Below are 14,911 nucleotides of genomic sequence, written 5' to 3' on the forward strand. Positions count from 1 at the left end.
CTCAGCAGATCCCTTGCTGTTTAAAAGCTGAAGTATGAACTTTACCATTGTGGATTGGCTTTGTGACCCAAATGAAATTTGTGCAAAAGGATCCGAGAGTCCAGTGCTGTCTGCAGCGATTAATCCCCTGGCTTGGTACATGTGAGCTCTTAGCTGGAACATGTGCTGTGCTGTAGAGTTATGGGGGGGGGGGGGGGGGGGGGGGGGGGGGGGGGGGAGAAGAGTTAACATGACATCTTGTTTATTTAACAGCAGAATATATATTTTTTATTTTACTGGCATATCATTAAAATCACTTCAAGTGAATACATTTTGCATTTTCTGGCCACATTGTGATGCAATCATTGGTAAGTTAAGACCACTAAAAAGATGTGGAAGGCAAACTAATATATTTAACAGTGATAGCCTGGTGTAGTCACGAAAGTAAGAACACAATAGAGGTTCCAATGAATCCTCATTCACTGGATGAATATTTTATGACCTTGTTAATTATTCCCTGGTCTGAGTCAATTATGTAGATAGGCACCCCACTCTGGGTGGGTTGGAGAAAAGCTATTGCTTTTCAACAAAACAGAAAATAGCTTGTAAAAACAGAACTGTTATTCTTTTCACATACATTAGTACTGTAGATGAGTCAAAAGAACACAAATACAAATATTATTAAGATTAGGGGTGTTTTAAGTACTAAAAATGCCTCAATACAGTGCTGGTTTCTCTACTTCACACAGGATTAAAATTCAGTAAAAAAAAAAAAAATTAAGCAACAGTTTATTGTCATATTTGACAAAAGTATTATTAACTTACATTTATATATCAGATTATCAGGAACATTATGATGGCCAGGGCTACTGGTTAGAAATTCTGGTTCATATCCAGCAGGCAAATTTTCCAGGACAGCATGGGAGTCTTCAGAATGTCCCAGCCACAGGTATACATCCACCTTTGCCTGGACAGTAATGACTCGCTTTCCAGGTATCTAAAACATATTTATATAGTGTGTGTTAATCCTGCAAAAGGAATATGCATTGTGGTACAGTACGGAGAAGAAAGGTGTAGTCCTTGAGGTTCAGGACTACATCCCCCAGTAAGAATTCAAGCGGGGATGGGAAACCTGGCTCTAATGTACTTTAATGTATGTAGCAGGTCTAGAAGGCTACGGCCTGAGAAAAGACCTGTGGGGACAGACCTGGGGAAAAGGTATTGTTATACTTATATGGCTGGTTACTGGTAAATGGATTAGCCGTCCAGTTTTTAGCCAAGACTGTGCAAAGTTTAGCTAAGGGTTGCAAAGTGGAACTAGGTGTTTATTTGTGTTTGAAAAAATATATACAGGCACCGCCCTGTTTTGAACCCATCTGGTGGTTAAGTGCTTCTTTTTTACACTAGAAGACGGTGAAAAAGATCCAGAGAGTGGCTAAGCACATCCCACTTTGCCTTAGTATATACAGCTATGGCCAAAGGTTTGGCATCCCCCTATAGCAGGGTTTTCAACCAGGGGTACATGAACCCCGGGGTACTTCTAAGGGTCATAGGGGGTACGCAGGATGACTCAGAAATGCAAAAATAAAAATGAAAAAAATTATTATCTTAAATTGATTTTTGTAATGGTTTTATATATTATCTCTAAACCATTGTGCATAAATATTATTATTATTATTATTATTATTATTATTATTATTATTATTATTATTATTATTATTATTATTTTATTTGGCAGACGACTTTATCCAAGGTGACTTACAGATGTTACAGGGCAATACAAGGTTACACTGTAAAAACAATATTTAAATACAATGTTGTTTACAGTAAGTGCAAATACTATTAGAATACAATGAGATAACAACTTATGATTAAAACAATCTGTATCTACAATGACATGATAGTATTGCAATAGTGCAAGGATAGTGCATCAGCTAAACGTCCAGTAACATGGTGCTTAGGCCAGGCGACATGGAGGAAATGTGTTGAGAGTAGGAGAGGGATGGGTCAAGTGTAACACCTAGGTTTATAGCAGAAAGAGATATGGGAGGACATGTGGGAGTCAAAAGAGGGAAAGGAGAGGAAGATCTGGGCATTCTCAGCATTGAAGTGAGAACCTGTAGACAGGGGGCGAGGAGAAGAGAGAGCCCCGCCAGAAAACCTGGAAGGGACGGTTAGAGAGATAGGAGGAAAACCAGGCAAGAGCAGTGCCTGAGATCCCCAGGTCAGAGGTCAAGGAGAATTAGAATGGAGGAGAAGGTGGAGCCAGTTACAGAGAGGAGGGTGGTTTGCATGGTGTGTGCAGGACAGAACTTGGACTGAAGTGGGTCAAGCAGAGAGTGCTCTGTGAGGAAGGATGCCAACTGGTGGTGGACAGATCGATCAAGGAACGGGAATAGAGAGACGGGGCGATAGTTCTAGGCGAAAGAAGGGACAAGAGAAGGTTTCTTAAGAACGGGGGTGTGACAGAGAGTGAGTGAATCCAAGTAATAAATTTCCTTCCCGATCTGTGAGAGCGCTGTATAACAGGAACAATGTGCCCTGGACTGGATGGGTTGGCAATTAATTCCAGGGAAAGTCGGAAGTCAGCCATCCAGAAAGGGAGCTGAGTCACAATACCAGAAGTCGTAGTCTTAATGCGGTAGGCAATGTGGCGATCACGGATTGGAGGAAAAGCGATTGCACTCGCTATCGAAGGGGGCGTGACTGAGGGTATAGCAGGGGATGTGGTGAAGCAATCTGTTCCTTTGTTATGGTTATGACCTGTAAAGGAGAACCAACTGTAAAATAACTGTGAGTGTTTTGTCTTGTGTTGTCTTGTCTGTCTATTAAATTGTCACATTTGTCATTTGTAGATGGCTAATATACAGTGCCTTGCGAAAGTATTCGGCCCCCTTGAACTTTGCGACCTTTTGCCACATTTCAGGCTTCAAACATAAAGATATGAAACTGTAATTTTTTGTGAAGAATCAACAACAAGTGGGACACAATCATGAAGTGGAACGAAATTTATTGGATATTTCAAACTTTTTTAACAAATAAAAAACTGAAAAATTGGGCGTGCAAAATTATTCAGCCCCTTTACTTTCAGTGCAGCAAACTCTCTCCAGAAGTTCAGTGAGGATCTCTGAATGATCCAATGTTGACCTAAATGACTAATGATGATAAATAAAATCCACCTGTGTGTAATCAAGTCTCCGTATAAATGCACCTGCACTGTGATAGTCTCAGAGGTCCGTTTAAAGCGCAGAGAGCATCATGAAGAACAAGGAACACACCAGGCAGGTCCGAGATACTGTTGTGGAGAAGTTTAAAGCCGGATTTGGATACAAAAAGATTTCCCAAGCTTTAAACATCCCAAGGAGCACTGTGCAAGCGATAATATTGAAATGGAAGGAGTATCAGACCACTGCAAATCTACCAAGACCTGGCCGTCCCTCTAAACTTTCAGCTCATACAAGGAGAAGACTGATCAGAGATGCAGCCAAGAGGCCCATGATCACTCTGGATGAACTGCAGAGATCTACAACTGAGGTGGGAGACTCTGTCCATAGGACAACAATCAGTCGTATACTGCACAAATCTGGCCTTTATGGAAGAGTGGCAAGAAGAAAGCCATTTCTTAAAGATATCCATAAAAAGTGTCATTTACAGTTTGCCACAAGCCACCTGGGAGACACACCAAACATGTGGAAGAAGGTGCTCTGGTCAGATGAAACCAAAATCGAACTTTTTGGCAACAATGCAAAACGTTATGTTTGGCGTAAAAGCAACACAGCTCATCACCCTGAACACACCATCCCCACTGTCAAACATGGTGGTGGCAGCATCATGGTTTGGGCCTGCTTTTCTTCAGCAGGGACAGGGAAGATGGTTAAAATTGATGGGAAGATGGATGGAGCCAAATACAGGACCATTCTGGAAGAAAACCTGATGGAGTCTGCAAAAGACCTGAGACTGGGACGGAGATTTGTCTTCCAACAAGACAATGATCCAAAACATAAAGCAAAATCTACAATGGAATGGTTCACAAATAAACATATCCAGGTGTTAGAATGGCCAAGTCAAAGTCCAGACCTGAATCCAATCGAGAATCTGTGGAAAGAACTGAAAACTGCTGTTCACAAATGCTCTCCATCCAACCTCACTGAGCTCGAGCTGTTTTGCAAGGAGGAATGGGCAAAAATTTCAGTCTCTCGATGTGCAAAACTGATAGAGACATACCCCAAGCGACTTACAGCTGTAATCGCAGCAAAAGGTGGCGCTACAAAGTATTAACTTAAGGGGGCTGAATAATTTTGCACGCCCAATTTTTCAGTTTTTTATTTGTTAAAAAAGTTTGAAATATCCAATAAATTTCGTTCCACTTCATGATTGTGTCCCACTTGTTGTTGATTCTTCACAAAAAATTACAGTTTCATATCTTTATGTTTGAAGCCTGAAATGTGGCAAAAGGTCGCAAAGTTCAAGGGGGCCGAATACTTTCGCAAGGCACTGTATCTGGGAGCTGTCGCTACAAAGCCAGCACCAAACCCCAGACTACACTGCACTACACTGTTGTCACTGTTCTTGTATAAATTCACCACGTGCACTAGAAGCACTCACTATCGGACTGGTGATCGTGTGTGTGTATAAAGTGCTTGTTATTTAGTATTATTATGCTGGGACTGAACCCTGTGAGTTTTGACTGGGCTTTGCACATTGCTGTGTGGAAGCTATAGTGTGGAAGTGACAGCGTGGGAGAAGTACAGTCGTGGACAAGTACAGCGCAGTTAGAAGCAGAAAGGAAGAATTACATCTTTAAATTACATCTTGAATTGCTTTAATCATAAAACATTGCAGCTTAAAGTCTAACAGCTGCGTGTCTTTTTCTGATAACAAGCTGAAACTTGGAGTGCCGTTCTGAGAGACGAGGGAGGGACAGAGCTCGCAGCACAACGCACAAACAAACAAAAGTCAGCCAGTTTTCAGAGTGACAACGTGTGGAAGCGACAGCGTGAGAGAAGTACAGTCGTGGACAAGTACAGCGCAGTTAGAAGCAGTTTGAAAGCAGGTTGACAGCTGCAGAAGCTAAACTGAACTTAAAAAAACAAAAAAATTAAAAAAAACAAAAATAAAAAAATAAAACATGGTCTTCAAGCCAGTAATCCTTGACAACTGCATGATGTGGGAAATCCGAGAAAACCAACAGAGCTCAACAAGTTTGTGTAAAGTGCAGCACAAATAGGACTTGCTTCAACGAGTAAGTCTGTTAGAAAAGGGGCTGGAGGAAATGAGACAGCAACAGGAGCTTGAGGAGCTGACACACCCACAATTCATGGAAGTCTGCACCCCTAGCAGACTGAAAGCCACCAGGGAGATGGAAAAGAGTCGAAACAGCTGGGTTCAGATAGGCAGAAGCAGGGAAAAAAAGAAACTTCGTCAAACACAACCACCAGAAATCCAGACATCCAACAAATTTGGGCCACTTCAACATTTAGATGACCAAAACCAACATCAAGAGAATGAAAGGAACAACATCCAGGACCCTATAAACAGTGCTGGCCAGGCAGCAAAAAGAAGGGAGGTCATGATTGTTGGGGACTCCATATTGAGAAACAGCAAGTTCAGTTCGCAGTTTGGACCCCCTTACTACACCAGTGTGCTGCCTTCCAGGAGCCTCTGTTACGCACATCTCTGAGAACGTGGACAGGCAGGACAGAAGAGGCGGAGGGGTAGCGCTATACATAAGAAATAGTCTTGAAGCCCAGGTGTTAAATCAGGACAAAGAAAACAATGCAGAATCAATATGGGTCAGAATAATGGACAAAAATTCAAAGGGCATAATAATAGGAGCATGCTATAGACCGCCAAATTCAGACGCTGAGCAAAATAATCTGTTATACAATGACATTCGAAATGCGTGTAGAAAAGGAGAAGCCATACTAAAGGGGGATTTCAACTTCCCCTGTATAAAATGGGAAAACCCAATGGGGAGCACGACAGATAAAATTGAAATGGTGGAAATGACAAATGACTGCTTCCTAATGCAATTTGTCAAGGCACCGACTAGAGGCACCGACTAGAGGAGAAGCATGCCTTGATTTAGTCTTTTCAAATAACGAAGACAGAATAACTAAAACAGAGGTCAGAGAGCCATTGGCAAGCTCATACCACAACATGGTCTCATTTGAAGTATTTTTTAAAACCCCAAAAGTAATGACTAAAGCTAAGGTTTACAATTTTAGAAAAGCAAAATAAGGTATGAAACAGAGACTAACAGAAGTAGATTGGAGTAAAATAGAGAAAACATCCACAGAAAAAGGATGGCTGTTTTTTAAAAATGTAGTACTAGAGGCGCAAAACAATTACATCCCAAAAGTAGACAAATCTAAATCTAAAACAAAATGGCCAAAATGGTTTAATAGATCAATTAAAAAAAATATTCAGCGAAAAAAGCACTTTTCAGAGTGTTTAAAAGGGACCAAAAACAAAGTACACAGAAAGAGTACTTGGAACTGCAAACGCAAGTCAAAAAGGAATTTAGAAAGGCCAAGAGAGAGATAGAAATCAATATTGCTAAGGGGGCTAAAACCAATTCCAAAATGTTGTTCCAATATTATAACAGCAAGAGAACATTCAAAGAGGAGGTTAAATGTCTAAGAGACACAAATGGCAAAATCATAGATGAAGAAAAAAAATAGCAAATATATTAAATGATTACTTTTCACAGGTTTTTACAAAGGAGGACACGGGCAACATGCCCCACATGTCAACCTGTTCCTATCCAATTTTAAATAACTTTAGCATAACAGAGGCAGAAGTGTTAAAGGGACTAGGAGCTCTTAAAATAAACAAATCCCCTTGGCCGGATGAGAACCTCCCAATAGTACTCAAAGATTATTTATTTAAAGATAAGTTATTTACAAACCGCTAACCAAGATCATGCAACAGTCTCCTGACACAGGGTTTGTACCGACAGACTGGAAAATTGCAAACGTAATACCGATCCACAAAAAGGGAGACAAAACTAAACCAGGTAACTACAGACCAATAAGCCTGACTTTTATTATATGTAAACTTATGGAAACTATAATAAGATCTAAAATGGAAAATTACCTATATGGTAACAATATCCTGGGAGACAGTCAGCGTGGTTTTAGGAAAGGGAGATCGAGGAGTGGCAAACACTGTTGCAGCAGCAAAGGTCATTCAAAATGATCTAGACAGCATTCAGAACTGGGCAGACACATGGCAAATGACATTTAATAGAGAAAAGTGTAAAGTATTGCATGCAGGCAATAAAATGTGCATTATAAATATCATATGGGAGATACTGAAATTGAAGAAGGGAACTATGAAAAAGACCTAGGAGTTTATGTTGACTCAGAAATGTCTTCATCTAGACAATGTGGGGAAGCTATAAAAAAGGCCAACAAGATGCTCGGATATATTGTGAAGTGTTGAATTTAAATCAAGGGAAGTAATGTTAAAACTTTACAATGCATTAGGCCCTCACCTAGAATATTGTGTTCAGTTCTGGTCACCTTGTTACAAAAAGGATATTGCTGCTCTAGAAAGAGTGCAAAGAAGAGCAACCAGAATTATCCTGGGTTTAAAAGGCATGTCATAGGCAGACAGGCTAAAAGAATTGAATCTATTCAGTCTTGAACAAAGAAGACTATGCGGCGATCTGACTCAAACATTCAAAATCCTAAAAGGTATAGACAATGTTGACCCAGGGAACTTTTTTGACCTGAAAAAGAAACAAGGACCAGGGGTCACAAATGGAGATTAGATAAAGGGGCATTCAGAACAGAAAATAGGAGGCACTTTTTTACACAGAAAATTGTGAGGGTCTGGAACCAACTCCCCAGTAATGTTGTTGAAGCTGACACCCTGGGATCCTTCAAGAAGCTGCTTGATGAGATTCTGGGATCAATAAGCTACTAACAACCAAATGAGCAAGATGGGCTGAATGGCCTCCTCTCGTTTGTAAACTTTCTTATGTTCTTATGTTCTTGTGTTTTCAATTAAAATTATTACGAATTAAGCCTACTGTTTAATATTCTGTCCTAAACCAGCAGTTTGTCAGTCAAAGTCTATTTTAAATAAACAGGGGGAAAAAATAAATGTCTTAATCAAATTATTCTACCTTTTATTGCAACTGATCAAAAATAATAAAGGGGTTCTTCAGCTGAAACCTCCACAGAGACGGTACAGTTTCAAAAAAAGGTTGAAACCCCCTGCCCTATAGAATGAACTAATTTTGCTTCATAAAGTTGAATGAGATCTGCTGAAATAATGTAGTTTTCCATACTTAACAAAAAACTGACAAAAATGAAAATAATAACACTTCAAAATCTAACATGAAATACTGTATTACTATTATGGCTTCTGGTAGACTTCAGCGATATTATTTTGTAGTTTCTTTGACTACATAATGTTAAATAAAAGATCTAAAACTCTAGGTCATTGGTTCTACTCTACTCTATCCCTGGGGCAGACAACGAGCAGACAACGCATATTTTTTTAACCACATTGTAGTACTTTGCGACTTCGCAATCGAATCAGCAGTGTTGAATCTCCTTTCACATAAAACCGCAGCCGTACTGCTGCACGTTTCCTTTCTGTTGGGCGAGGTTACATATTTAAATAGCTGATTGTCATGATGTTGCTTCTTTTCAAAATGTGTAGCATTTACTAGGTAAGTTTACTTTCACAATTAAATGTTCAGTGTTAGTAGTTGAATCAGTCCAGTGTTTTATCTACATTTACATTTTTAATTTAACGTTTCTCTGCGTTTCGTATTATTGAGTTGAGCAGTGAGCTGGGCTGCCCTACTTAGACAGTGAAATCACTCACTTGTTCTGTGCTGGAGCTGAGTGACACGACTGTTATCTTTACTTGCAATGCTTCTTTTATTTTTTGTGTGCTTTTTTTATTATTATTAATTAATTAGTTGAAGAACTCCTTTGTAGTGTGAGTGCAATACCCTATGCCTCCACACGAGTAATTATTAATAAAAGCTAAATCAATCCTGAAATCCTGGGATTGGGAAGTGTCTGGAATTGGATGCCCTGCTCCAGACCTATTGAGTGTGCTCATCATCAGCGAGTGCCCCTCAACAAGCTTTAATTGTCTTGCAGCTGATTAACACGAACTGCACTCAACACTTTAACATGGAAGCATTTTGCTGAAAGTCATTTTTGACTGCATGATACATATCCCCTTTCTACTTTCAACAAATTAGCTTTTGGAAATATTCAATTCAAAACAATGTGCTTATTCTGGCTAGATTCGATACCGCACAGGACACACATAGCATCCCAGTTCAGTTTATTTGTAATTTTGTAAAATGTTTTTATACAAACTGACCCATCTGTTTGCTCTCTACACTTCTGCATTTGTTGGAAGAAATGCATGATTTTTGTTGAGAAATGCTTTCTGATTTTGTTTTCACTTGGAACCTTAGTTTTGTTTTTCAGAAGCATAACCTGTCTTTGGACTATTAATTTGGACTCGTTTCGGCATACTTATTGTATGGAGTCTGGATTTTGAAATACTTTTACATAGCATTTTTAGTTGGTGCATTTGCACCATCGTCAACTAATTAAATTTTATTTTGTTAGTGTTTTTTTTTTTTTTTGCAGCTCTGGGCAGTTTACAGGTAAACCCACAGGCACCCGGGCAGATTACAGGGGTCGCTGATGCACGGTGAGCCGAGGACACCCTGGCCGACCTAACCCTCCCTCACCCCGGGCGGCGCTCGGCCAATTGAGTGCCGCCCCCTGGGAGCTCCCGTCCACGGTCGGCAAAGGAATAGCCTGGCCTCGAACCAACGACGTCCAGACGATAGGACACAACCTTTTAACAGCAGTTTTCCATTTACAGTACTTACAGTACTTGTCTGAACTCTAGCCCCTCCTCCTTTTCTGTGTACCTTCTGAGCCAGTGAATTGAGACACTTTTTTTTTTAATGGCTGCTTAAAGCTTTTTATAACTTAAAGTCCTATTGGTTCATTTTTAAATACAGAATTATATACACTTTTTACTTTTTGCATGTTTACTAATCAGGGTTTTGTTTTACTGAAATCTGCCCTGCAACACATGAAAATCTAAAAAACTGAAAAATTTCGGCATGCGGTCTAATTGGCCTTATTTTAACAAGCCAATATTGGCTTCTGGTGTCTAGAGTTAAGAGGTTTTGCAAGTACTTAATCTAGTAATTAGAAAAGACAATTCCTTCCCTTGTTTTCATAGGTGGACTAGACTAGGAAAGTACAGGACCTAAAACTTTTGAAAACCACTTCTCTAGGAGATGCAAAACCTTTGGCCATCAGCATACTAAAATGTGCAAGCAAATTATAGCCTACAGGTTCATGGATTGCTAACTAATTTGATTTTGTACAGTTTTTAAATGTAACGTATATTCTGACTTGATTTGTGATTTTGAAATGCAATCTCCAATTAAGAATTCACTAATAATACCTTTTGAAAATTACTGTTTACATAAAGAAGGAAAAAAATATAAAATATAACTCAAGAGGTCAATATCATGGAGAGCAACACATTTAGCATGTAATGTTTATATTGCCATCAAAAATGAAGTCACTACCTCAAACAGTTTTGGAGATGCAAAGTTTTGACACTAGCTGCAGCAGGAAAGTGTTCATTTTCTTTGTAAGGCATTGTAGCAGGGCGGTAGTAAGCCCTGCTGATTTAAATGTATTTATTTATTTTTAGAACAGGGTTTCCCCCTCCGTCCCTGTGCAGATTATTGTTTTGTGTTTGTTTGTTTTATGATTTATTTGTATTTATGACGGTGAGGCGCCGTGTGTTTATTTGTATTTATTTAAAAATGTATTTAAATGACGGCGTTGTCGCATTGTTTGTTATTATTTAGTAGCATGGATGGGAAGCCCCATCCACACAGTAATTAATAAACTCGTGCAGATTGTGGCCGAGGGGTAATATGATATGATAGCTGCCGCTCGCTGCACGTGTGGTGGGTGTACGAGAGGAACGGAAAGAGCGAGGAGAGAGCGAGGAGAGAGCGAGGAGAGAGTGAGGAAGAAAAATGAAACTGAAAAAGAAAACATACAGGAACAGTGAAGGCTATTGCCCAGCCTGACCTGTGTGAATTTTGTGTTCGTGACTTGTGTTGTTTAACTGTTTTATTTCGCTCTGTGAGCACAGTGTGTTTTTGTTTAAACCTTTTATTTATTTTGTGTATTATTTAAAAATAAAACGGCAAACACCACCTTTAACTGCAGTACTTGGTGTGTGTTTACCTTCCTGATTCTGTCACCACTTAGCCAGCTTGCCACACGTGGTGTCCAGCGTGGGATCACCAGCGCCTCCTCCACTCAGGCAGAAGAGGGGTACTGCAGTTTTTTTCGTTTTTTTTCATTTTTTTATTATTACTTGTGGAGAAAGGAGAGTGAGGAAGGAGGAAGAAGAGGAAAGATGGGAGGAAGAAGAGGAATGATGGGAGGAAAAAGGAGGAGCTGCAGGAAGCAGCAACAACAGCTGGAGCAAGTCTGCCTGACATGCTTGAGCCCCTGCCGTCTGCTGCTTCTGCCTCCCCCACCACCATCCGAGGGAGAGGAGCAGGCGCTGCCTCTCCCTTCACGACAGGATGGACCGGAAGGCTGGTGGTCCGCAGCCGCCCTTGCATAGGCTGCTGAGCAGAGCAAGGGGTAAAAGCGCCGGGTCGCAGCGGCTGAGAAGAGGGCCAACCCTAGCACCACTGCTGGTCCTGACTCCCCTCCTGCAATCGCCTCCCGAGGGTCCTCTGCTGCTGTCGCCTCCTGAGGGACTGCTGCCACCCTGTCGTGCATCGCCTGGGGATGCCTGCCTCACACCGCTCAGGGATGCCTGCCTCACACCGCTCAGGGATGCCTGCCTCACACCGCTCAGGGATGTCTGCCTCACACCGCTCAGGGATGCCTGCCTCACACCGCTCAGGGATGCCTGCCTCACACCGCTCAGGGATGCCTGCCTCGCACCGCCCAAGGATGCCTGCCTCGCACCACCCAGGGATGCCACGTCTGGATCGCCTGGGGCTGCCTGCTGATCCGCATCGCCTGGTGCTGCCTGCTGCTCGCATCGCTTGGGTCTGCCTGCTGCTCCGCATCGCCTGGTGCTGCCTGCTGCTCCGCATCGCCTGGGTCTGCCTGCTGCTTCGCATCGCCTGGGTCTGCCTGCTGCTTCGCATCGCTGGGGCTGCCTGCTGCTCCGCACCAGTTACAGGGTACGAGGGAGAAGTGGAGCTCCCGCTGCCGCCTCCATGGCCAGGGGCTCCCCTCCCGAGTTCGCCTCCCGAGGGTCCGCCGCTGCTGCCGTCGCCTCCCCCCGAGGGTCCGCCGCTGCTGCCGTCGCCTGGGGTCATCACCAGCTCTGCTTCTCCTAGGGTTGCTGCCTGTCCTGCTTCGTCTGGAGTTGCCGAGGGTCTTGCTTCGCCTGGGGTCGTCGCCAGGGGCTCTGCTTCGCCTGGGGTTGCTGCTGGTCCTGCCATGCAGCAGGAGGTACTGTGGCTGAAGCCCAATGAAGGGGAGCTGCCGGCCATGAAGAAAGGGGGGGGGGTCAGGAGACCAGCTCCCCCAGCCGCATTTTCGTGGCGGGAAACACTGTGGCCAGAGCCCCACGGAGGGGAGCTGCCAGCCACAAAGAAGGGGGGGAGGTCAAGAGACCAGCTCCCCCCACAGCAGTTTCGCTGCTGGAAATTGGGTGGCCGGAGCACCATGAAGGGGAGCTGCCGGCCACGAAGAAGGGGGGAGTCAGGAGACCAGCTCCCCCAGATGCATTTTCGTGGCAGGATATAGTGTGGCTGAAGCCCCGGAAGAGGGAGCTGTTAGCCATGAAGAAGTGGGGGGTGGAGGACATTCCACCATGGCCACCCCCAGAAACACCTTGCTTCCCCCTCTTCCAGGACTTTGAGATTGAGGGGGAAGGTGGCCATTGGGGCCAAGTGTGCGTTGCACAAGGAGGGGGGATAGTAAGCCCTGCTGATTTAAATGTATTTATTTATTTTTTGTATTATTTAAAAATAAAACGGCAAATGCCGCCTTTAACTGCTGTACTTGGTGTGTGTTTACCTTCCTGATTCTGTCTGACGTCACCGCTTAGCCAGCCTGCCACAGGCACCATTGATCGAACCTGGCCTAGGGAATCACACATGACCTGTGTACTGAGTATGAAACCAATATCTCGATGCCTCTGGCCTTTATCATTTGGAAACAAAATAGTCACTTGAGCCTTATGTCAGCCATCTTAGGGCACAGGTCAAAGTGAAAGGTGCTGTTAGAATTTACCTGAGGAGTTTCCAAAAGACATGAAAATATGAAGTCACAGATTAAATATGAAGTTACAGCTTAAATAGTGACTGTGATAAAGCAGGTGTGGTGCAGCAGGTTTGCAAACTCATACAAGGTCCCGTCACAGGGGTACTTGATCTGGTGTTATTGTGTAGTTGGCTGAAATTGGAAATTTCTATAAAATATGAATGCAGCTTCTGATAACATTTGTGGACTTATAGACGGCATCAACACATGATCTATGCTATTATAATATAGCAAGTAAACCTGGAATTGCTATTGATCGGTACGAACAGCATGTTTATGACTGCTCCAAAAACTGTGATTCAGGTGATCAGTGAACAAGTAGTTTCATAGATGAGTTTAGTTGGTATTATAATAAACTTACTTTGAAAAAAAGGGTCTTAATCTTTGCACAGTCCTTCCCCCTTTCATTTTCCAATTGAGAGTACAGGAGATCCTTGGCTGGAATTCGAGCATAAGCCACTCTCTTGTTGTTGCTGAGCATCCAGACAAATACATCCGGGATAGTGTGCTGAGGCTGTGAAATGTAAATTTAGAAGAAATTGTGAATTGTGGTTAAAGTAGCTCCCTTTTCATGAGAAATACACCATTTCATAATGTTTCACATCACCTCTTCCACTAAAAAAAACAGTTTCTTCGTGTAATTCTGGGCTACTTGAATCATCTCAGTCAAAGTCAGTTTCTTCCCTTTCTGTTGCGTGATTAACATCACTTCTCTCAACATGCTTTCCTGGAATAGAATACAAGCAGTTAGTTTTCTTACGTCTCTGTTAACAGGATTTCAATATAAAAAAGCTCAAAAATAATAATAATAAAAAAAACTCTAGTTCAGACTTCCAGTGCCTTTCTCAAAAGCAACATACATTTGATCTAAATTGATCAAGGACAAAAATGTTCATTCTCAGTTCTGCAGCAAATGCAGTACACACTATTGTTAATTTGTACATCACCCCTAAAACCCTTCAACTGTATTCATACCAGCTCCTGTTTGCAAAGAGTAAGCCTCTTCTTATCCAGAAGAGTAAGATCCTTCATTTTTACTTTCTTCTCAGCAAAATTAATGAATTTTCTAGAGGGGAAAAAGAAATGAAATTGGAATGAAAAGAAGTTTGAAAAAGCACACAAGGCACTTTCTTCCTCTAGGATAGGTAGTGTTGTCTTCTGGTTGAAGGAATTAGTAGCTGAGATATTTGGGCCTTTTCAGAAACATAAAACATTAGAAAAGATTAGAACACTAGGAGGGCATTTGGCCTAGCGTTGCTCGTCCAGGTGCTGGTAACATCAAGGTCTCGTGGTGGACCTGTTCAGGTTTGGTATTTAAATCCTACAGGTTTGTGACAGGATTTTAACATTAAATGTATCAGATACTTAAGGAAATAAAAAAAAAAAAAAATTAACATGGCCTTCAAGTCAGTAATCTGTGACACCTGCATGATGTGGGAAATTCGAGAAAACCCAGCAGAGCTAAATCAAGTATATGTAAAGTGCAGCATGATTCAGGACTTGCTTCAATGAGTAAGTATGCTAGAAATGGAGCTGCACGAAATGACAGAGCAACAGGAGTTTGAGGAGCTAGCACACCGGAATTCTTAGAAGTCTGCACCCCTAAC

General features: G+C 42.0%; 1 protein-coding gene across 1 annotated transcript in view; it reads right to left on the reverse strand.

The window, feature by feature from the left end:
• LOC131721859 (fer-1-like protein 6) overlaps window positions 1-14,911 on the reverse strand; it is a 205,746-nt gene that overhangs the window by 139,884 nt on the left and 50,951 nt on the right. The window contains exons 16-20 of the mRNA XM_059014974.1: window positions 14,280-14,370; window positions 13,912-14,031; window positions 13,666-13,818; window positions 805-976; window positions 46-170 (exon numbers count right to left, since the gene is read on the reverse strand). Of these exons, the coding sequence (XP_058870957.1) occupies window positions 46-170; window positions 805-976; window positions 13,666-13,818; window positions 13,912-14,031; window positions 14,280-14,370 (661 nt within the window). The remainder of the gene's footprint in view (window positions 1-45; window positions 171-804; window positions 977-13,665; window positions 13,819-13,911; window positions 14,032-14,279; window positions 14,371-14,911) is intronic.

The sequence above is a fragment of the Acipenser ruthenus genome, chromosome 49 (genome assembly GCF_902713425.1).
Source record: "Acipenser ruthenus chromosome 49, fAciRut3.2 maternal haplotype, whole genome shotgun sequence".
Classification (NCBI taxonomy): Eukaryota; Metazoa; Chordata; class Actinopteri; order Acipenseriformes; family Acipenseridae; genus Acipenser; species Acipenser ruthenus.